The 24280-nt window shown below is 45.8% G+C and overlaps 1 protein-coding gene across 17 annotated transcripts in view; it reads right to left on the bottom strand.

Moving 5' to 3' along the window:
* Positions 1-24280, bottom strand: part of PPFIBP1 (PPFIA binding protein 1) — a 1584927-nt gene that overhangs the window by 889454 nt on the left and 671193 nt on the right. For all 17 annotated transcript variants that reach the window (XM_069628106.1, XM_069628107.1, XM_069628105.1 and 14 more), the window contains one exon: positions 20078-20139. In XM_069628106.1, coding sequence (XP_069484207.1) covers positions 20078-20139 — 62 coding nt within the window. The remainder of the gene's footprint in view (positions 1-20077; positions 20140-24280) is intronic.

Genomic DNA, 24280 nt, shown 5'->3' with positions numbered 1-24280 from the left:
GTAAACTCCCCCCCCACCCCCTCTTTAATGAGCTCGAGAGGGACCTGGAACGATGATCAGCGCAGGAAATATCTCACTGATAGGGCGTATCACAGCTTGTAAAATGAACCTCCTCCCAGGTTCCTATACGCCTGCTCCTTGCTACCCGTCGCTATTCTGCTGCCTGCTCTCCGCAGACTATAAAGGAAAATGCTCCGGATTATTTAGAGGGGTAAAAAAAAGCCAGGTTCTCACAGAAGACAATAATGGGCAATGCTAAACTGGGCAGGCTTGGGGTCCCGACCTGCGAAACTACCAAGTGGCAGCACAGTTTGCCCAATCTCACGCTTGGCTGATGCCCTCCGACCCTCCAAGATGGGTGGAAGTAGAACAATCATGCTTGCCTCTCTCGCTATGCTTCCTACCGCACATCGCGCCCCCACAACGTCGGCAATGGGAGAGGCTGCTATCCTCCACTAACCACACACTACACCTATGGGACAGAGCCTTGAAATGCAGGGGGATCCCGAGGGGTCTGGGTCCATCTTCCACAACCCCGAAATTTCAAAAACTGGATCACGGGAGGTCTGGCAACCTTGGGCCAGCTTTTTGTGGGGGGCCTACCCCGCACCTTTGAACAATGTAAAGAGGCCTTCCATATCAAGGAGACAGATTCCCCTACATCCAACTCAGTCACTAGTGTTCCCATCCTCCCCAAACTCTCCAAGCCGCGACACGTACCCCTACAGCTCTCGAAGTGAACCTTCTGGAGCCTCCGGTGCAGGGGAGAACTTCCACCGTATACAAACACCTACAGGTGGAATTCCTCTGCTCAAAGGCTGCAGACATGGCACAGTGGGAGGCAGACTTGGGACGCCACATAGAAAATCAAGAATTGGTGGACATATGGACGAGGATACACTTCGTCCCCGTGCATCACAAACAGAGAATGTGCACATAAAATACTACTGTACTGGTACTACCTTCCCCTTAGGCTCCATCATATGAATCAGGCGCTGGATCCCTCCTGCTGGAGAGACTGTTATAAGCCGGTCTCCTTTTTCCACATGTGGTAGTTATGCCCTAAGGTAAAGCAATTTTGGACACACTGCCTAACTGCCATTGAAAACATTACCCGGATAGCGATCCCACTGGAGCCCGAACCTGTTCTCCTGGGATCCCCAATTCTGGGGGTGTACCCCGGTTCGGGAAGGAAAGCCAAGCTCATAACGCAATGCCTCTTGGCGGGGAGAATCGTGGTAGCCCGCTTCTGGAAATCAGCTGAGGGACTCCTCATAATCCTGTGGTGGGGGAAGATGTGGGATATCCTGATCGCAGAGAAAGTGACCGCAGCGAGGGCTGGACTCCTACACCGTTTTCTACACATTTGGGCTCCATTCCTGGAATACGACAAAGAATTCCCGGCATTAACCTACAAACCCTGAGAGGCCCAGAGAGTCCTCAGCGCGGAGGGGGTCTCCCAAGGGGAGGAGGGGCCTAGGACAGAGATGGAGAACTGAATAGGAGATACATGGTCCCTCCTCATTGGGCAGGGCCGGAAAAACCGGGGGACATTTGCATACAGATTTTTCTACTGCTTGAAATGTTTGTCATTTTTCACCTTGCAACGGTTTAAAATAAACATTTTTTTAAAAAGGCTCCAAATGCAAACTGAAAGCAAACATCAAGAACCCAGGCTCAGAGAAATGGTATTGAATCATGAACTTGAAATGAAGAAATTGTGTCTTGAAAAAGGTTCTCTCCCAGAGTCTTCCAAGTCTTCCAGTCCTAAGAGGCCTTGCATGCCTAAAGAAGCTGTGAGTATGTATGAGGTGAGACTTGATATCTTGGATTGGTTGTCTGCTTTTGAATATAACTATGGGTTGATTCCTTGGCTTTTGTCTAGGCTCCCCCAGGTTGCAAATGATGCTGTAATGGAGGTGGGGGAACTTGAAAGATTGGAGTATGAACATGTGAAGCTAGCTTTGAAAACTCCTTCCCAGTCCCTTAAAAGGTTTAGGACCCTCAAAAAGCATGATGGTACCCCTTGGGCTACCTGGGTGTGTGAATGTTTTAAAAACCTAGATGGTTGGGTAAAGGGTTACAGAGTTAACACTTTTGAAGAAATAAGAAATCTATTTTTATTAGAATCTATTTATGATGCTTGATCCAAAGAAGTTAGCAAAGGCTGCTGTTTTGTGGGTTGTGGGTTGCCAACAGGGCTACCCAGAAGGATTCTGGGGCAACTCAGAAGAAGGATGATGGGAAGCAGCAAAAAGATGGATGCCAAAGAGAATAATAATACATCCAATCCAAAAGAGGGTCCCAAACATAAGAAGGGTAAGCCACAAGGGAATCCGAATCAGGCTAGTGAAACCTCTAGTGCCAAATCAGAGGGAGGTCAGCAGAGACCCCCATTTGTCAAAACATTTGGAAAATGTTATGCCTTTGGGTCTACTGACCATGTGAAAGGGGATCCCCGATGCAAGGGTAAACCTTCAAGGATTCACACTGTCTCCTTAGCCTTCTCCCAAGAGGAAGAAGTACATGTGACAAGTGGTAACTTTCAAGTACTGGCTGAAGACCCCATTGGAGTCTCTGCCAGTGTTTCTTTAGTGTCCCTGTGTCTGCGGGAACAGCAGAATTTAGATGTCTATAATTCTATTCCAGATAACACAAAAGCATATTATAAGGACAGCGTACTTGTAAATGGTCAGGGGACCCCTGCCATTAGAGACACTAGGGCCAGCATTACTGTAGTGGATGAATCTTTTTTCAAGGCTGAGGATGTTGCTAAGGGACCCAAAAACATCACTAAGCTTGCTCGAGGCCCTGTCCAAATGCTTCCTAGACTACCAGCTCTCATCCAGTGCAACAACTTGACTGTCAAGATACCGGTTAGTGTACAGAGTGAGGTGCCTGGGAGTGTCCTGTTGGGGAATGACTTAAAAACTCTTGGAGTTGTATCAAGCACCCCCAGGCCGCCCAGCAAAAGGAAACAGGAGCAGACAAGGAGGGCCATGGAGAGTACCTTAGATGGCTCTCCAGAGGATGTTACAGAAGACTCTTTAACACCTAGCCCACAGGAACTACCAACTGCTATTTCCAGGAAGAATGAGACAAAGGGGAAACCCAAAGTCCCAAGGGAAAATCCAGAAACCACTCCTGTGCTGCCAAGAAGGATATCCCCGAGAGGACTGTTCAAAGTCAGACCTGTGACTACTCCACCAGCTGAAGCTGAGTGTGAGGAACAACCAGGAAAGGTTGAATCAGCTGCTGAAGATTCAGAGCTGGAAGAAGACCTTACCCCTGTTGGAGATCTGGATCCTAAAGACCATCTTGAGCTGTAGTTGTTACTGACAGAAGGTAGCCCCTGTAGGGCAGACTTCAGCAGAGGCCAAAGGGAGTGTCCTACTCCTGAAGGTCTTTGCCAACAGGCAGCTTCCCAGCTGGACGGGCAAGAGCCAGGGAAGCATAGGTTGTACTGGGAAGATAGCCTCTTCTACAGTGAACCAAGTCTATCCCAGGGGACTACAGAAGACTTGCAGTGTCTCTAGAGACAAGACCGCAGTTCCTACAGTTAGCCCATGAGCTTCCTTTGGCTGGTCACTTGACCTTCAAGAAGACCAAGGAAAGGCAGTCTCTATATTTCTACTGGCCTAAATTGGGGTCTGATGTAGATAAATTCTGTAGGAGCTGTCACACTTGTCAGACCTCTGGCAAGAGTGGATTTAAGAATGTGTCACCTTTAGTGCCTCTCACAGTGGTAGGAGTCTCTCTTGAGAGGGTAGGAATCGACATTGTTAGTCCCTTAGACCCTCCAACCTCTTCAGGCAATCGATTTATATTGGTTGTAGTAGACCATGCTACTAGGTATCATGAAGCCATACCAATGAGGACTGTTACAGCGCAGGCTGTTGCTAAGGCCCTACTTGGTATTTTTACTAGGGTAGGTTTTCCTAAGGAAGTCATCTCTGACAGGGGATTAAACTTTATGTCCCACTACATGCAGGCCATGTGGAAAAACTGTGGAGTAACTTACAATTTCTCAACTGCCTACCACCCACAGACACTAGATTGGTAGAGAGGTTTAACCGTACCATGAAGAGCACGATAGGTGCTTTAGAGGAACCCCTTAGAAGAAAGTGGGACTTCTACTGCCATGCCTTCTATTTGCTTATAGAGAAGTCCCTCAGGGGGGAGTTGGATTAGTCCCTTTGTGTCATATATCGCCCATGTAAAGTATGGAACAGATGGGCGATGTGGAAGAAAGACTAGACTCAGTCACTGCAAGGTGCGGTCTAGTCTTCCTGCTTTAGTACCTACAAGTACCTGAGAATGGAAAGCACCTGTGCGTTGCAACTTACGTGAGTTTCCCAATGCTCGTTTTCTGCCTCCCGTTGATCCTCTGTCCCTTTGCCTTCCTTCCTTGTTCGTCTGCCCGTGTCTTTCCGTTACCGAAGTTCGCGGTTTCCCCTCTCCTGCTCTGTTTGCTTACCTGTCTGTTTCAGCTTCCCGCTGTTGTGCCGTGCCCCGCACTGCCTTCCTGTACGCGTTCCTTCCACGGCGTCTCACCTGCCATCAGATGCTCTATGCTGGGAGTGCTACTTTGCTTGAGTGCATCGGAGTACTGAACTGTTTGTGCTGTTCCGCACTGGATTGTAATTCTTCAATCTACTATGAATACTTACCAGTGCATCCTGGTTATTGTGGTCCGGTACTCTATAAAACTGAGTACGCTGGAACCGGACATTGCTGCTCTGCTTTCCAGTGCATGCTGGTTAGAGTAGTCCGTCACCCTCAGAACCCGAGTATGTTGGAACCATATATTGCTACTCTACCTACCCGTGCATGCTGGGTATTGAAGTCCAGATACCAGTGCACGCCTACAACTACCTCTCTGGATAACTACAACTCACCACTACCTACTACAGCTACAAGATCTTCCAGGGTTTTTCGGCAAGGCTTTTCCCTGGTTTGGAGTGGGCTCCCCGGAGTCCCTCCTGCCGGGTTAATAGCTTTATAGGCAAGGTGGCCTCCGGGGGAGCTCGCCCCTATATCTTCAAACAGAAGAATAAGACCATCAGGACAGAGACAAGAACAGCCTGGAGGGAAAAGAAGGTGGAAAGCTCATCCGACAAATCCGTAAAGACACACACAGAATCATCAGGTGAGGAGTGGGCTAGTGGTAAGGAAAGTGTGAGTGATAAACCTGCTGAATCTGAGACTTTGAGCTTCTATATGGTCACCCAGTTAGAGGCCCATTGGCCCCAATTAAGGAGGGGTTGGAGTGTGCTCCTTCTCCCAAGCCAGTGAGAGTCACCGACTATGTGTTAGGTCTCTGGAGGAGACTGAAACACATGATGACAGAAGCATCTGATAACTTAAAAGCAGGTCAGGCTCTGGTGAAGCATTGGCATGACCAGAAGGCCAACATGGTTGAGTTTACTCAAGACCAGCAAGTTTTAGTTATGGTTCCTACAAGGCAGAGGGCCTTACAGGACAAATGGATAGGACCCTTCAAGGTATGTTGGAAAACTTAGAGAGGTCAACTATCTGGTGGACATAGGCAATCCTAAAGAGGCCCCCAGGGTCTTTCACACAAACCGTCTAAAGGCCCGTCTCAAGACAAGAAGTGGGAGCTTTGCATCTAGCTTCAGCTCAAGAGGAAGAAGAGAGTGAACCTCTACCCGATCTCCTCAGGGGACAACCTCTAGATGAGAAAATAGGAGTTAATCTCTCTTCTAATCTGACACTGGAATAACAGGAGGAGTACAGGTTTCTGTTAAATCAGTTTGCCTCCCTGTTTTCACTATCACCAGGCTTGACCCCTTGGGGCCAACATGAGATTCTCACTAGTGACTGTTTACCTGTTAAAAGCAGAGGTTACAGGTTGTCAGATAATGTCAGAACCCACATAAAGGAAGAGGTCAACAAGTTGCTTGATCTCGGGGTAATAGAACCCTATACCAGTCCATGGTCTAGTCCAGTTGTGCTTGTGCCAAAGGCAGGATCCAAGGAGTTGAGATTCTGTGTGGACTATAGAGCTCTAAATGCAGTCACTAAGACTGATGCCCATCCTTTACCTAGGACAGATCTGGTGGATAAACTTGGTTCAGCCAAGTACCTCAGTACATCTGACCTAACGTCAGGCTATTGGCAAATAGCCCTGACAGACCATGACAAGTAGAAAACTGCATGTTCAACCCCAGCAGGCCTCTACCAGTTTAAGGTAATGCCTTTTGGACTAAAAAATGCACCTGCAACATTCCAAAGGATGGTTAATCAAGTTCTGAATCGGATGGAGGACTTCTGCATGGCATTCTTGAATGACATTGCAGTGTTCAGCCCTACTTGGAAAGAACATGCTGACCACTTAGGTGTCATGACCCTTGCCCCTGGCCCTCACTGGCAAGTCAGCCTTCCAGTTAGGGCCAGGTCAAAGGCCTTAAAACCTCATCCAAGACTCTCTTGGAGTCAGTCCTGGCGCATTTGGTGCCAGGCTCATAACCATCATGAAGACCAACATTAGAATGGGACTATTTACTTGGGATTATTTAACTTGGGGGGGTTCAGCCAACATGTAGGCACACACATAGCTCAGTTACAAGGAACTGAGCTATGCGGTCTAGTATTTTGGGTGTAGCAGGCCTGGGACTACTTTACCTGGACTACTTTACCCGAGACTATTTAAACCTGTATCAGCCATTTCCTGCATATGTGTTTGTTACTGTGTAACCATGAGCACACTGGGCACCCGCCTGTAATCTTAAATCCGCTTATCTTCTGTAACAGCGCCTCGATGCCTTACGGGCTGCAAGTGCGCTTGATAAATGCAAATAAATAAATAAAATAAATAAATAAAATAAATAAACCGCACCCAAATAGCAGAACATGCTTTGCGTTATTCCGCTGTGGGCAGCGGAACGTTCACCGTGTCCAGTTCTTTGATGAAAGCTTACCTGAAACCAAGGACCTGCAGAGAGAGAAAGAACACTACGAAACTTACCTGGAACAGTATCTTGTCTTCAATCTATCGCCGACTTAATTTCCACTCACCTGAAGGTACGAACTCCATCATCTGGCACTGCATGCATCCTGGAATACCATAACCTGGAAAGAGGAGAAAGAAAGACAGCATTAGTAAGCGTTTACTCACGTTTCCTCCCGAATGAAGAAAGCCACACAATTCTTACCTGGTTAGTGATTTCCTGGTCAATATCATTGCTGGAACATTACGGCGCTCGGCAACCTGCAAGGAGAGAAAAGACACAGGTTAGCAATATAAAAAAGGCGAAAAAGCGCCGCGCATGGCGCATTACTCACCGGACAGCATCGCGCACACGGCGCTTTCGCCTACCGGCCCATGCTCATCTTCAAACTGCATGACAACACCAAAATACCTTTGCATACCTAAAAGGAAAGAAGCAAGACATTATTCGAACTAAGAGGAACATAAGAACTGCATATAAAGACTGTAAAGCAGCAAACCTACGGAGTCGCAGCAAGCCTGGATTCCCACAGGGGTGCTTGCACCAGTGAAGTAACTTGGTCGCTGCTCGCCCCCCACATCCACGCGCCCCTGCCACGAGGAGCGGGACGGAGAATCCACCTTTTACAATAGTAAGGTGAAGAGAGGGCCCAAGGGGGAGGAAGGAGTTGAGGCCAAGGGAGGTGGGAAAACAAAGACAATCTGGTATTGAATCCAGCTCTCCTATATTGCAGTCCCATCTTTAACCAGAGGCATTACCAAGGGATCGGGAGAGGGTTTGAGAGTGCAAATCATCCAACCAGGGCTAGGTGGCGTCCCCGTGGATACCAGGTGAGCGTAACATTAGGATATGTTTTGCAGGATCTTGAGCAGGCCCATCTGACTATAAAGGCAAGTAAATGTCAAATTGGTCAGAGCAAAGTGGTCAACCTTGGACATGAGGTAGGAGGAGGTGAAATAAGGCCATTGCCTAGCAAAGCACAAGCTGTACAAGAATGGGCCACCCCTACTACTCAAACCCAAGTGAGAGCCTTCTTCGATCTCACTGGTTATTATAGGAACTTCATTGAGAACTATGGGTCCGTAGCTTCTCCCTTGAATGTGGTCTCCTCACCCAAATTTCCTAAAAAGGTCAGATGGAATGAGGAGTGCAACAAGGCATTTGAAGGACTTATGAAAGCCCTTTGTCAAGCTCCAGTCCTAAGAGCTCCTGGCTAGAGCCAAACCTTCATTGTGCTAACAGATGCTTCCAATACAGGTATTTGTGCAGTTCTGAGTCAGCTGCATGGGAAAGGGAGGGAGTACCCGATCTGCTTCATCAGCAGAAAGCTGAAGGAACCATAAACAAGTTGGGCAACCATTGAAAGAGAATGTTTTGCTATCGTGTGGTCAATGAAGACGTTTAGACCATACGTGTATGGATCTACTTTTGTGATTCAGACTGACCACCAAACCTTGAGATGGTTAATGCAGATGAAAGAGGAAAATCCTAAATTGTTATGATGGTCAATCAGCCTACAGGTGTTTGATTTTACCATTGAACACAGGTCAGGGTGTAATCACCAAAATGTTTATGGTCTCTCCAGAATGTTTGACCGACTGGAGTAAGGAGATTCATCCAGGGGTGGATTAAATCCTCCTGTCCCTTAGTCTGGGGGGGACGAGTTTTAGGAAGAATTCTCAGCAATGTGCTAATTCCCTTCACCTTAGAGACCCCCAGCAACTTTGCTGGTTTTTGAGGACTTGATTTCTTTACCTGGAAAGGGTGTGAGCCTTATTTTCCATTCTTTCGTGTATTTTGATGTGTGTTTTTCACTTGTGTTCTTTGATTAAGGAGTTTTCGATAACTCCATAGGCATCATCTTTTCATGTGTGTTACACAGCACCTTCAGTGCAGTGACACAGGGATGTCTTTTAGACTTCCCAAAGCTTTAAATACCTTCTCTGGGATAAACTACTGTTTCCCAGAGAATGTAAAGTGAAATTGATTTTACTAGACTTTCTAAATTCCTAGACCCAGCACACCCCATCTTAAAATGGAGTGCTGGAGGGGTTACATAGTAATACTCATGTAGCATTGAAATGCTACCCTTTCCTATTGAAAAGGCTGGTGGCAGTGGTTTTGCTACCATGATTTTTCCTGACCACGAACACCGGTAGCTAAAAATCACAGGAGCCACGTTTTTCAAGATGGCGCCCTAAATGGGTCCCGGTCTTCTTTTTTTGCCATTTCTTTTTGGAAAGGTCCTTCTAGTGTTTGTCTCTGCATGCCAAACCAGGTTTGGTTCCTTTGTTCGTGTGCCTTTCGCGGGCTTCAGGACTGAAGACTGCCTCTGGCGTCTGAGTGTCTGGTGTGGGCAGTAAGTGAGGGAGGTGCCCGAAACTCCCTGTGCTTAGTCTCCTAGGAGACCCAAATGCACTCTGGCGTGATTGGCTGGTTGACTGTCCGGCAAGGACAGCCACCCTGCTAGGTGAGTGACAGCTAGGCTGGAATGAAAGGGAGAAAACTGTTTAAAAGGAGAGTCTCTTGGACTGGAAAGCAGAGTCGACCACTGGAACGAAAGAACCTAAGAAGAGCTGGAAGAGGACGGCTGCTGTAACTCCTGCACCGTTGGTTTGCCCGGTGAAGCCCTGCTGCAGGTCCGAATTGCCAAGTTCATCCCTATAGAGAAGGCCCTTCAAGGACGACTTCTTCCTTTGATTTGGTGGGACCAATCAACTCGTAAACCACCTGGATACCATTCTCAAGGCTGGTTAGGATTAACCAGGGAGAGGGATATCAGCTTGTGTGCTTGAAGCTACAGCTACTGGAACTGAAGTGACTATCTTGTTTGCTTTTTCGATGATCCTGTGCAGTGCAGGAGTCCCCCTGACATCCCCCCCTCTTGTCCCCACGACTGAGGCTCAGAAACAGTGAGATCTGCAGGACCTGCCAGGAACCAACGTCTTCAGCTGCATTTTGTTCTTCATAAGGTACTGTGCCAACCCGATTGAGAGAATGCCACTCTCACGGTGAAAGTTCGTGAAACTTTCCCAATTTACAGGCCTAATCAGCTTGTGACCCGACATATGATTCTTTTTACGCCTAAACTACTTCTGAGAAATACTTTACCGTTTGATACCAGAACTTCTCTTTCCTATCCAGAACACCCGCCCATTGATTTTGGCCTGGCCTATTGACTTGAATTGAACTCCTCTGGTGAACTCAAACTATTTGCACTGTCTAACAAGTATATGTGATCTATTCCACTTACTTTGCCCTTTTTGCTCACTTCTAAGTAACTGAACTGCCATTTGGCTCCTATTTCAGGGGAGCTCAAACTGTCTCAAAATCTTTAGAGTTTTGTATTCAAGTGTGTTGGTATATGATAAGTTGTCTTCTGCTAGTGAAATGTTTTCTAAATGATTGTGTAATAAATTAATAAGTGTTTTACCAAGAAACCTTGAGTATAAGTGTCTATTGAACCACTGTGACAGTCCTCTGTGTAAACTACCTGTACTGCTCACATTCACTCTTGAGATAAGCCTGGCTGCTCAGCTCACAACCAAAAACTGTGTGGTACAGACTTATACCAAAGGTTGGTTTGGCTAACCCCTGTGGTCCTAATTGTGTGTAGTGGTCCCTGAGGGAAAACCTGGTATAACACCTTTAGTCCTAATTGTGTGTAGTGGTCCCTGAGGGAAAACCTGGTATTTGTGAGAAAAAGCCCTATGCTGGGTGTGCGCAAACCTGTCTGTAGTTAGTATACAAAGACCGTGTGATACAGTGTGCTGCAGTGGTGAGGAAAAGTAGGTGACGTCTCACTGTCACATATCAAAAAGCAAGCTCAGAAAGGGTATCCTCACTGACCGTGCTCACTTTCATAAGCAGTAGACCAAAAGTATCATATATGCACCAAAGGTGCTGGGTTTATTAAACAAAACAAAAATTAACAACAAAACACTTAAGCAAAAATAGAGCACCTGCAAAAGGTAGATGAATACATGTGTGTTCACACTTGGAGATAAAACTAAGATTAGGGTTGCAGGTGCAATTGGTATTTAGAAGTCGCCACGCCAACACATGTTTCGACCCTCTGGGATCGTCTTCAGGGCGTATGGTAATTATTATGTCATTACATGTACAATCAGACATACTTCAGTTTGACAAAAAATACAGGAGAACAATTAGAAAACCTATTTAGTCCATCAGATAGCACAGAGGAGAGAAACAAAAAGAGGAAATTTGAATTAGTTGGTGTTGGCTGGTGCCACAAGATATAAATGAAGCTGTTGAAACATTTCAGTGAAAAGCTAACTTTGGTTGGTCTTGCAATTCCAAAACTGGCTATTTAGCACATCTTTGGACTAAAATCTGTATTCAAACCACTAGGGCATAAATATTCGTTCTTTCTGTGTTGACCTCTTGGATGCTTAAGAAAGAGAAAGCAAAGTAACTTTGAAGGGGCAGATTTGTGTTTTCACCTAGACCACCGGGTAATTTAGTACCCAAAAAATATGGCAGTTGAAAATAAATACATGCAGTTGTCAAAAAACGCAGAAGAAAGAGATTAAATCTTGTCCAGCTCAGTTGCTTGTTGCCTGGCTGTAAACTGGGCTAGCTTTGTTTTTTTTTTGGAATCTAATTCCACTGGAAAAATAAATGATAAATTGGATACCGTTTAGTTATTAGTCCACCTTTTCTAATCTAAATTGTAGATAATTAATACATATTTGGCGAATGGGTTTGTTAATTGAAGCACCAAAGTGATGTTGGCTTACCTGCCATTTAGAAATTGTAGTAAAATACTGTTGTTACTGGATTAGTTTCAGTGTGGTATTTCTGTGACTTTAGAATGGTGTTCGGTGAGCCGGTCCTGACATGTCTGTAAAGACATTCAAAGGATCGAGTGATCTGTGAATTTTAGCCAGATATCGAATTATAGAAGTACGGCCATAAAAGATCAGTAAAGACATTTGTCTGCAGTTACCTCGTTTATCGCATTGTTGCGTATGATTGAAACTCTGCTTGGTTGCAGAGTAAAGAGACGCCGTAGTGAAACAGGGAGCGTTGGCTCCCGCTTCAGGTTGCTAAGCGAGTAAGTAGCTCACTTCTGGTCACGTGACCAGCGCATTGCATAGAAACTCTACCGCGTCCGGAAAAACGTTTCCCCAGTCATTCTGAATGTTAGAGCACTGTATAGAACGCTGTAGGTACAGCTCGCATATGTTACAAAACAAGTGTGGACAGGGCATGAGTGTCCTCTAAGAATGGATATCGGGATGGCTTTGATTTGTTACCAAGAGCGAGTGCTGTGCTGGGATAATGGACCGCTGTAACTATACCTCACAGATTGTCTAACTGGCATGCAAAGGGTGCAACATGTGACAGGGGGCGTGGTTTAATGATCCCCACTATGAAGGATTAGTACTGCGTCTGGGTGAAAAAATAGAGCTGGATGATCTCCAAAAGTAAAGTAGATATATTAAAGCATAGGAGACAAGTAAGTAGAGTAACCAGTAAGTAAAGTAGATATATCAAAGCATGGCAGTCAAGTAAGTAGAGTAACCAATTCCCAATCACCGTTAATGACAGGACTCTGGGTTGCATTTGGCCCATGCAAGTGATGACTTGCTTATGTGTTTTGTTGTTCATTTTTGTTCTTTGTTTAATAAACACAGCACCTTTGGTGCATATATGATACTTTTGGTATACTGCTTATGAAAGTGAGCACGGTCAGTGAGGATACGCTTTCTGAGTGTGGTCCCAGAGGGTACTGCATGCAATTCTGCCTAACAACATTTGAGCCTAGTTGCCACTCGTGGTGTTCTTGTATGGGATCTCTGCTCAGAGAGTCTGCTAGAGCGTGGAGTACCCTGGAACGTGTTGGGAAGATGGGAACATCCCCAGTTTGATTCCATAGTTTCTGTGGTAGTTTGGACAGATTTGGAGAATGTGTGCCCCCCTGCTTGTTGATGTAGAACAATGCAGTGGTGCTGTCGGTGAAGATTTGTACCGACTGATTTGTCAGCTGTGCTTTGAATGCTTGAAGCGCTTTGAATACTGCCAGAAGTTCCAGCAGGTTGATGTGGTTCTGTGGCGTGATGAGTCCACAAACCGTGTGCTGGGTGGTGAAGGTGATGTGCCCCCCCCACCCAGAGACTGATGCGTCTGTTGTAACTACCACTTGCACCGCCGGATCGTGGAAGGGTGTTCCTTTACTAGAGTTGGCGAAACGACCATTAGATCGTCCCGACTGACCGTTTGCCTGAGACCATTGTTTTGTCAACCACTGCGGTATGGGACGCATGCGCAAACTTGCATGTGGTACCAGGTAAATGCAAAATGCCATCATGCCAAGCTAACGCATAGCTTTGCCTACGCTTATCTGGCGAACGGCTTGTTACTTTGGTATTTGCAGTTGCATGTTTTGAACTCTTTCCTTTGATGGAAAGACGAAAACTTCTTCCATGTTTATGACAGCTCCTAGGAACTGTTTGGTTGTGCTTGACACAAGGCTCGATTTTTTTCTCGTTTATTGAGAAGCCCAATTGGAAGAGAAGGTTTATGGTTCTTTGAGTGTTTAGCCTGCAAAGTTGGGGAGACTCCCCTGTAATCAGCCAGTCGTCCAGGTAGGGGTACACTGGGATCGTCTCCCTGCACAGGTGGGCTGCCACCACCGCCAGTACCTTGGCAAATACCCTTGGAGCAGATGCTACTCCGAAGGGCAGCACCTTGAATTGGTAGTACTGGTTTGCTATCTTGAAACGCAAGAGTTTTCTGTGCGCTGGGAACATTGAAATATGAAAATAGGCATCTTTCATATCCAGTGTTACCATGTAGTCCCCCGCTTTCGCAGAGGGATTACTTCTTGAAGCGTTGTCATGCTGAATCTTTGTGGTTTTACTTAAGCGTTTGCAGGGTATAGGTCTAATACTGGGAGCATTGTTAGATCTATTTTTGGCGCAAGGAAGTAAGTTGAATAAATACCCTTGTTTACCTGGTTCGCTGGGACGAGTTCTATGGTGTCCTTGAGTAACAGTGCTGCGACCTCCTCGAGAAGGATGTGTTGTTCTTCCTTCATGGTTGTTCTTTGTCGCGGAGGATGGCTCGAAGGTCGTTGGATTCACTCCACGCAATCACCCCACAGAAAGGTAGATAGCAACTACTTGTCTGTGGTGATTCCCTCCCATGCGTGAGTGAAGTGTGAGATACGGCTCCTACTGGAGAGGCATGGGAAGGGACCTGAAGCGTGTGGTCATTATTTTGGAGGTGTAGCTCCACCTCTGGAAGTGGAGGACCTCCCCCAGCCACGAGATCGACGCTGGCCCCTCTGGAAACCTTGTAAGGCTTGCCCTTGGTTGTTTCCCCAGGATGACTTTGTCCATAACCTGAACCCCTTTGTGAGCTTTGACCACGAAATCGACGAAAATTGCTTCCATCTCTTTGGCCTGTAGGCTTATTTGTGGTTCCATGTCTTAAAATCGCGGCAAAAATGGCTGTGAATACAAAATTACGTGGCTAAAATGCTGTGGTTTTGCCGCTCCAAAATCATGTAAAGGATGCAGGGGACACCCCCGCAACCCCTCGACCCATACCATTTAAGGGGAGCGGGGGACACCCCCGCAACCCCTGCTCCCCTTAAATGGTATAATGGGGTACACCTTTACCGGGTCAAACAGCAGCATTTTCGTTGTGATTTCTTTTACCGGCGACATTTTTGCTGCAATTTTATTACCAGATACCTTTTTCGTTAGCTGGCCTAGAGATTTTAAAGTATCATACTGCTCCTTGGCATATTTTAATGCATCCTCCACGGGCTTCCCAAATAGAATGTTGGGTTCCACTGGCATGTTAAGAAGTGTTGCCTATGCTTCATGTTTGAAACCAGACTGGCGTTACATTGCATGGCGTTTAATAATGGTACCGTGGGCAATGATCCTGCCCGCATTGTTTGCAGCAACTTTAAGATGCAGCTGGATACTGCCTTGCCATCTGCCGCTACTAGTGCCAGTTGTGAGTTGAGGGGTTCAGGAGCTGAAGCTATTAGTGTTGCCACCTCGTCCTACTTGTGGCAGTTGTAGCTTGCCAGTAGTGTAGTGTTATTCGCAATCCTTGTTTGGAACTCCGCTGAAGTGGCCCTCTTTCTCCCCATAGTGTAGAGTTTCTTACTTTCCTTATCGGGGGGTGCTTCCGATAAGGCTAAAGATGTTCTGGCCCTCTTTCGAGTTGTGGTTACCACAAGCGAGTCCGGTTTTAGCTGGTCCCTGATGTAAAGTGGGTCAGATGGTGCTGGACGGAAGAATTTTTTCAACACGCGGCTTGACTGCCCGTGCTTGGTTCGGGGTCTCCAGAGAAGGTTGTATCCTCCTTAGGATGGACAGAAGGATAGGAATAGATTGGGTGGCAGCCTTCCTGTCCCCTAATCTTCCACAAAATCTTTATCCAGCTGAGTCGCTTGGGTCTGGATTTGAAAGTGCTCAGCTGCCTTCATGAGCATATCGTTATACAGTGGTTGATGGTCTACTGGCGAATCTGCCACTGGTGCGTCTTGGTTAATTGGAGAGGGTAAGTTGTGCACATCCTCTTCATCATCATAATAATGGTCTGTTTCTTGTATAGTGTTGTCCTCAGTGTCTGTATTTGGGACATATAGATCACTCTGGACTGGGTCCACTTGAGGTGAAATAGGAAGGGTGTCAGGACGAGGCCCCTTAGCTGGGGGGACGAAGCCTCAGTAATTGGTGGTGTGAAGGACATTTTGGATAGCTTGGGGCTTCTTCTCAAAGAAGTTAGCCACAAATGTCATTTTCATAACCCTGTCAATGTCTTCAGCAATCCATGTTGCTGAACTTGGTATGACTCCTGGGAATTGAGGAGTTAATTTGGGCCTGAGGTGTAGTCTGGCCCTTTCTTTTCAAGGCTTCTATTAAGGTCCCTTCCACCTGGTAAACAGTGTTTTTCATTGTGAGGTGTACTTATTTCTCCTCGTTAGAGGGACTCTTGGAGGAGTGTTTATTTGAGCTTTTTTGCCTTAAGGAGAGTTTCAGGGAAATGCTTTTGCACGAAGTGGGCTAATCCCGACCTCTTGGTGCTCTTTGCCGTTTTTGACGTTGGGTGTCGAACTTTGACGGTTGAGCGGGCTGAAGCCTCATCTTCCGATGTTCGGCAGAGGGTTTGGACAAGGCGTCTGCCTTGTCTTTCGACTTACGTGACCCGTCGTGAGACGATCAGGACTTTGAGTGCTCAGAGGACAGGGATCAGGTAGACCTCCCCTTGAAGCTGTGTGTGGGCGTTGAATCTCGGCCCTTGGTTATGTGCTTAGAGCTGGGAGTAGTGCGAGTGCTACCGCTGCCGGTGTCATCCCTGTAACAGTGCCGCCGGCCTGTCTATTGGGGTCAGGGGCTAGCACTTGGGAATCTAACAGTTCCCTTTCTTCTTCGGTGTCTGTAAAGACCACAACGCTGCCATCACTGGAGGCTCCCTCCACATCCATGGCGGCCTCGCCCTGCATGGCGTGATAGGCCCAGCGGTTTGTCTTTCGGTCCTTGAGCGTCTTTCTCTTGAAGAGCTTGCAGGCTCGACAATGGCCCTCGTCGTGGTCCCGCTATAGACAAAGATTGCACATCCAGTGCTTGTCATCCCAGGGGAACTTATTACAACTCCGTCAGAATTTAAATGGAGTGTTTTCCATAGTTAAACGAAATGGCAGCCAGGCGAGAAAAGAGTGTAAAGGGGAAAATGTATTCTCTAATGTCCACCCCCCACTCTCCCTACTGTTAGGGCCGAGGCCCAGAACGGCCTTCCAAGGCCGAAGGGGTCTGTCGAATCAAGGACGTTTTTCGGCGTTCGTCCTTTCTACCGCCAAAGATGTTTTCAAAGTGTGTGGAGAAAGGATAGAAAGAGTAACTAACTCTAATTTAACAATTTATAAATGTTGTCAGCCGAAAGGAACTGTGCGATTAAGCCTCTGTCACGATGGCAGAAAAAACCAATCTGAGAGACCTCGACGCGTGAAGGACCATGGGTACAGTGGACGTCACACTAGGGATAGCATTACTGGCATGCCCTTTCGATGTCCCTTTTTCGAGTTTAGAAAACAACTGTAATACTCCGTAGCTTCCACTAGATGTCGGCCTATGCATAGCATGTGATCCAAGCAGATTCCACAAGACTCAGAAATATATTTATAAGTTTCAATAAGTGAAGTGCATGGACAAGAGAGGTTGCTAGATTTTTTCTTGCAACTCTTTGCAATCGATTTTTCATGTGGGCTTGGGACTGCCAAAAACGAGATCGTGCAGATCATACAGCTTGGGTAGAGGCCCGGCTACCAACACTTACCAATACGCACATGGCCACAAAAGATATGATTAAAGCACTATCTTTAAAGCCGAGACAGATGCTACAAAGGCCCAATGCTTGAGAATGCGCGTTACAAGGAAGACTCCCTACTTCATTCTGCCTACTGAATCATCACCAGAATATTCATTTTTTTCCTGTTCTAAAGAATGTTTTTCATTGTACACAACTGATAACAAGCAGAGGCTGGAATGATCAATCCCTTTAAAAAATACCCACAAATGACAGTCTCACCTCCCAGATTTGGGTGCTTCCTAGCACAGTTTTTCAAATGGCTCCTTGTGTGGAGTTATTCCGGTCAGATTCCAATTAGTGGAGAGGAGATTAAACCATGCATAGTAAACAGGCTTGAGCTAATCAGAGTTAAATTCAGAAGAAAATTTTCATCGCTTCGCGATTGTACACGACTTATGAAGATTCCATTAAATGATCATTCTGCTAAAGAGAATGAGCTGGGTTCCAAAAGATGGAATAGGCTCAATTGATAACCAAGATCATTTTGGTTCCTTCTACCATCCACTGAAGCCCACCGCTTATACAGACAGTTCTGTTTTTTTTAGCTCACAACAAAAAAGGGGCAACATTTAAAATTTGTAGCAATGAAATGCCACTAAAAAGCAGCAAATTATAGCATTTTCACAATCTGCCTCCTAAAATTAGGCTGATTGACAAACGCATGTCAATTTCTACTGTCCAGTGACCAGAGCAGCAGTAGCCGTAAGGCCCCCAACTTTGATATAACAGCGCCCCAATTTGTGAGAGATTAGTTTCAATTTGGATGAGAAAAAAAAAAGTACTTTAGAAATCGAATTCTGGGAGTTTTGAAGCGACCTTTAACTATTTTAATTAAATCTAATTTAACAAAATCTACACTTGCATGTTCTGAATACTCACAAGGCATAGTAGATTAATTTTCCTCCCTTTTCCCCCTCAGCTCTTAAATATTGTGTTGTATTGTTGTAATGCATTTCCTACCCTTCCACCAGCCCTGTGGGAGCTTTGAAACAGTATATTCTTATTGTACAAGCGCCTAACAAGCAAACAAACATTTTAATAAAAGCATAAATGCTGTGTCATTTGCATTGATCTGCAGTAATATTTCCTTTTTCTTGCCTTAACCTATGAAATATACAACATCTGGAGAGTCGATGGTGAACAGGGGACCAGCACTCAGAGAGGGCATTACAAGGGGCTAGGCTGCCATTTTTTGTTAGAACAGGGGTTGGGTGAAAGGGGATGGGGAGGCAGTTAAGGGAGAATGTTATTTCTTTGCAATTGGTTATGAACATAATAAACAGATATTGCATTTGTATTTTATTGAATTTATATAGCGTTTTAATCCAAAATGCTTTACAGGAGGAACAAGCAAAATACAACAAGCATAAGTAACAATTGAATTAAACCAGAAAACAGTACAAAAAACAATTTACATTATGGAAGAGGATTGGAGAGTAGAGAGGGACCAACATGTGAGGGGAAGTAGGAGGAGGTATAAGCAGTGGTGGAAGCAGAGTGTGTAAGAGAAGAATGGAAGAGATGTGGATTAGAAAAGTACAGGAAGTGGGGTAGGATGGAGCAGAGTGAAAGGAGAGGGTTTGGTGGAACAGAAGTAAGAAAGAGTATGAGGAGAGGGTAGAAGTAGTAGCAGAAGTGAGAGAAGAAGCAAATGGTTTTAGGCAGGTGAATGGAAGAGAAGATTTTAGAGAGTTGCAGAAGTTAGGGAAGGAGGCAGTAGAGCGGAGGAGAGGGGGAGGTGGTTCCAGTGGAAAGGAGCGAGCAGTTGGAAAGAGCGGAAGCGGGAAGCGTGTATGTAAACAAATACTTTTTACAAAGGCGATGGGTTCGGAGAGGCTGGGGCATTCCAGAGGATACAGAATCTTGTGTTTATTACATTACTGCAACCTTACGTTGATGGAATGCACTGTTTGTTCTTATGTTAAATATATGTTTAAAAGAATAATGACAATCAATGCTGCTGCATCCTGGGGGCAGAGGGGACTGCTTTTTGTAGAATAGCCTTGCAGCCTTTAGATTATCCACAGCTAACCACCACAATATTCTACCAAAGGAATTTAGCATTGAAGGTATAATCCAACAATATGTCGAAATGTTACAATTATTAAATCATCGATCTATGTTTCATCAGATTTGCCTTCCCTTTTTTCATAACTATCTTTTAATGGGGGAAGGAGGCCCTCCTAATCTCCCAGATCCTATTCATAAATGCCCCATCTTGCACATCTATTTTTGGGCCCTTGCCAAATTCGAAATTGGAGTATATCTATTTTCATCATCTAACTCACTATTGCAACTTCAAATGAAGTTGCAAGGATATATGTCAATTCCTAAGTGTGAAAGCGAAAATATACATTTCATAAAACGCTACGCTGATCATTCATTTGTAAATCTTTGCCAGTGGCCAGGGGGAGAAAGTATGTTGCAAGTAATTCCTAAATGCCTTAGTTTGCATGAAGATGAGGAAGTCAATTCATGGTTACTCAAAGGGTGCCTTCCTGATGTTTTGACCTTGAACTCCCAAAATCCCTAACCAGAAAGATCAGTTGTGAAGGATCATGGGAAAACATCTGGAGCGTCACACATTTACTATCCATGAGAGGTATCTGAACTTTTAAAGGCTGACAAACCCTTTTAAGGTTTCTAGAAATTAGTTGCAGTTCTAAACGTGATGTCCAATAAATCATTATGAAAGTTGAATGCAGCAAAGTCCCTTTTAAGGATACCATGCATTTGCCATGTTTAGCTACCTTTTCTTCATTCGCTGCCATCAGAGACTCCATAGCCTTCTTCATTTTCAGGACTTCGAGATCTGAGGACACAATATTGCAAAACAACTGCATCATTTTGCCACAGATACAAACAACTAATTGATCTCATCAGCAACAATTCGAACAACAAACATCATAGAAGCGACAGCCTGGATTCAAAGTCTCTTCGGCACACCTTCCTTTTACCCACTCCCAATAGCCACATTTTCAACACTGAATAAAAGACTCCAGGAAAGGTAAATGGTGGACATTTATCCGATTTCAAATACACGTAGGCACATCAACTTTGCTTGGCCGCTTGGGCTTATTCAAGGCAGGTGTTAATGCTCCAACACCAAAAATATTCACCACCACCATAAATCATTTAGCATGCCAGTGCCCCCTTAATGAGCTCGCTGGCACCAAAAGCAGCCACTGCTGTGGACACACCAGAAGCAGTCGAGCTCGAGCACTGCACTTGCCAGCTCCCATGGCAGACATTTTCAGAGTTTTCGGATGTTGTCTACAGCAGAAAAAGTTGCAGTTCTGTCCTGAATGTACAAGATCAGCATCAGACTTTCACAACCCTAGACAAACGGAACCAGGCGTCACAGGTAAGCCCAAACAAGAGATCCAGACCAAGAAATGCAATCAGAAGTGCTCTGGAAAAGAGACTGCAGAGTGGTATTCTTGGAGGAGCCACAGGACTGATTGCAGAGTCAGCAACAGAAGGTCAACCCCTGCACAACGGATCAGGATACAAAGTAAATTTCAGATGGAGCCCCATAATAAATGCAGGTACATAAATGGCAACCCAGCAACTGAAGAACGAAGGTCCAGTAACATTAGGGGTCACTGGTTATGGTTGGAAGAAAAGTGCTGCAGATATGGCATTGGCGTTGTTAATGCTGTAAACACGCTACCAAGGTCTGCAATATTGATGAGCCTGTGAACAAAGAGTCCAGCAGAGGCAACTGCCACACCAGGACTTCAGGAGGATGCTGTACTTTGTTCTAGAGGTCAAGCAGCAGAGGCAAGACGGGAGATAAAAAGCCACAAAGCCCCTTCTGAAGAACAAACCCAGATGTACATGCAGGATAAAGGGAAAGGAGCAGTGGCCACGGTGAACTCGGGTCAGGACAGGACTGGGTATTATTGAAGATTCACATTGCCAAATGATGCTTGTGCAGAGATTCCATGGTTGTCCTTGGGTCAGTGCCTCTGGGTGCTTCAGGATCAAACCTTAGCAGTTGACAAAACTAATGCAGTGCCAGCTTTGTGCCAAACTGGAGGGCAGAGGGTAGCCCTATACACCTCATGCACTAATCTAATATTTGACCACCACACAAACATTTGCGGCCATTCTCTGGGAAAGTGGGAATCTTTGACCACTTTTTGGTATTTCTATTTGGAGTTATGCTTTCCTCCATCTTTCTAGCATCAACATTTTACTAAAGCAGCACACCACCTCTTCTGTGCAGTGTTGCTGCGAGCTCCCAGAGCTTCCCCTCCATTGTTTATTTTCCTGACTAGCTCCTAAAGTTGGCAGGGCAAGGGGATACATTTGATGCCTTATGTGTTTTATTTTGCGTGATCAGCACACCCCACCTTGAGTGGAGTGCCGAGGGGAGACAATGTATCCCATTTCTCGCCTCTCCAGTAACTTTGTGTTACTGTGACAGGTTCATCTGTTCAGGCTGGTGGCAGTGTAATATTTGCATGACTTTTCGTGTACTTTTATCACAGGCTGTCTTTGCAGCTGCGGTAGGGGACACCATTTACTCAAAATGGTGGTCTTAATTTTTTAAGCACTGAACACATTGACTTGTCCTTTATGGGTCCTTCTTCTACCTATCTGCGTGAGGTAGGATTCTCTTGTCCCTTGGTCTTCGCCAGGCTTCCCAAGGAAAGCCTGCAAATGTATGGTATGGTAATGTTTATTTGTAAAGTGCCTATACACAAGGCAAGTGCTTCAAATGAACAATGCAGAGGTTCTTGAACTTGATCCTTGCAGCCACTGGGAGCCAGTGGAGGGATTTCAGCGCCGGAGAGATGCAGTCCCTGAGCTTGAGGCCAAGGATAAGTCTTGCGGTTCTGTTCTGAATGAGTTGCAGAGGCAGGGAGGTTGAGAAAGAGGCTGTTGCAGTAGTCCAGCCTTGAGAGGTCCAGGGCTCTGGAGACAGTGAGCCTCTGGGGGGAAGGTGAGAAAAGGAAGAGTACCTCTGAGGAGGTGCAGCTGGTAGTTGGACTTTTTAGAGATGTCCGAAATGCGAGTGGAGAAAGAGAGAGCGGATTCAACGATGACCCCAAGGTTTTTCCTAGGTGGGTGCGGGCGCAGGGCCAAGGGAGGCAGGCCAGAGCGAGAGTGAGAAAGCGTTAGGAAAGATACTAAGTTACTCGACCTGCAGGTCTGGTAGAATTTTAAATAATTAGCAAGGCCTGACTAATCTCATGAATGTCCTACTTCAGCGGTACACGCAAATGCTGCATTGTTGCTAATTTTATGTCTTGGGTACAAAAAACCTCTGGTGACATTAAAAATATCAGTACAGCATTGCTAATCAAATGGGTTTGTTTGCTGATGAAGAACATTTTAATTAGCAAACTCTGCTAATCAATTTTTGAAAACCAATTCATGCCTTGCGCTTATATAGCCTACTGCTGCCACTTTGGGTCATACTGCCCAAGCCAATGGCATTAGTCATCCTCAGCTTCAACCCCAGTGGCCATTTTCAGATTTAGAGGTGCACGCAAAGTGACAGTAGGAACCAAAAAGTGCCATAGAAAGTTAAGAGGTAGGGTCACCAGGCTCGGACTTGCCTATAAGGCATGGCCGAACCAAAAACACAAAATGCTGGTGTATGCAAGTTTATTTGATTTAAGTGGGACACTTTTTGAGCCCGTTTGTTGAGTTAATTCACTCTGCGGCTTGTAGTTTTAACCTGTGTTGCTGAATACATTCTTTAAAATGGACAAATTGCATCACACTTTATCAAAACCCTTCCCCTTGGTCACTATTCAAACAGTGTCACAAAAGGAATGAATAGCCATTTGCAACTGTGACCCACTTTTTCAGAGGTTCCAGAAACAATTTTCATGGCCCAGTCCGACCCCGAGGATCGCATGTGAATCCATATAAGATACCCATGCGGAGAAGAGGAGTTACTGGTAAGTAACTTGCTCCTTCTCCAGCATGGTATCTTACATGGTTCACATGCTCATGAATAAGATTATACAGCAGTACATACGCAACCATGGAAGGTGGCACAGACTCAACAGAAGCAATACAATAACTCACCTCTGGAACACACCTAAACGGGTTGTGAAGCACTGCCAGGCCGAGACAGGACTCAACTTTGGAATCCACATTGATGCAGTAGAATCTCAGGAAGGAATGAGTCCACCTTTATGTTGTAGCCCTGCAAATGTCCAGCAGGGGAACACCAGACAGCAACACCGTAGTTGCAGCCACGGCTCTGGTGGCATGGACTCTCGGTCTTCCTGGCAATGGCGTTTGCAAGCCAGTGGTAATATGCAATACAGCCAGAGAGCCACCTGAAAATGGAAGCCTTGGAGAGGGCTTTCCTCTGACCCTGCGGTGTAAATGCCACAAACAACTGGGAAGTTGTGTGAAAAGTCTTAGTGCGTGCGACATAGAACTTCAAAGTGTGCACCAAGTCTAGCAAATACAAAGCCCGTTCTGCAGGCGAGGCATGATTGGCAAAGAAAACGGGCAGAACTAAAGGCTCGTTCAAATGAAAGTGTGATGAATATTTGGCATAGACGAGTACGTAGCATCACCTTGGACTGATGGAAAGACAAATAAGGTGGTTTGCAAGAGAGAGCTTGTAACTCTCCAACACGTCTGGCTGAATTGATAGCCAACAGAAAAGCAGTCTTCCAAGACAAAAACATTAGAGGAACACTGTGAAGAGGTTCAAAAGGAGGATTCATCCATTTTGACAGAACGACGTTGAGCTCCCATGCAGGGGCTGGAGGCTTCAAAGGAGGGAACGGTCGGAACAGGCCTTTCAGGACTTCTTTAACAAGTCTGAGACCACAAGGAAAGCCAGTCTATGTCAGAGTTTACGAGAGGTAGCTGCCAGGTGTACCTTGATGGACGCATGAGCAAGGCCTGCCTTTGCTATGGAGAGCAGGTACGGCAGGAATTGAGAAGTCTTTATGCAAAGGGGAGACAACCCT

This window comes from Ambystoma mexicanum, chromosome 12 (genome assembly GCF_040938575.1).
Source record: "Ambystoma mexicanum isolate Mex_15411 chromosome 12, UKY_AmexF1_1, whole genome shotgun sequence".
Taxonomy (NCBI): Eukaryota; Metazoa; Chordata; class Amphibia; order Caudata; family Ambystomatidae; genus Ambystoma; species Ambystoma mexicanum.
The sequence above is the reverse complement of the archived record's forward strand: the minus strand, read 5'-3'. Positions and strand labels throughout refer to the sequence as shown.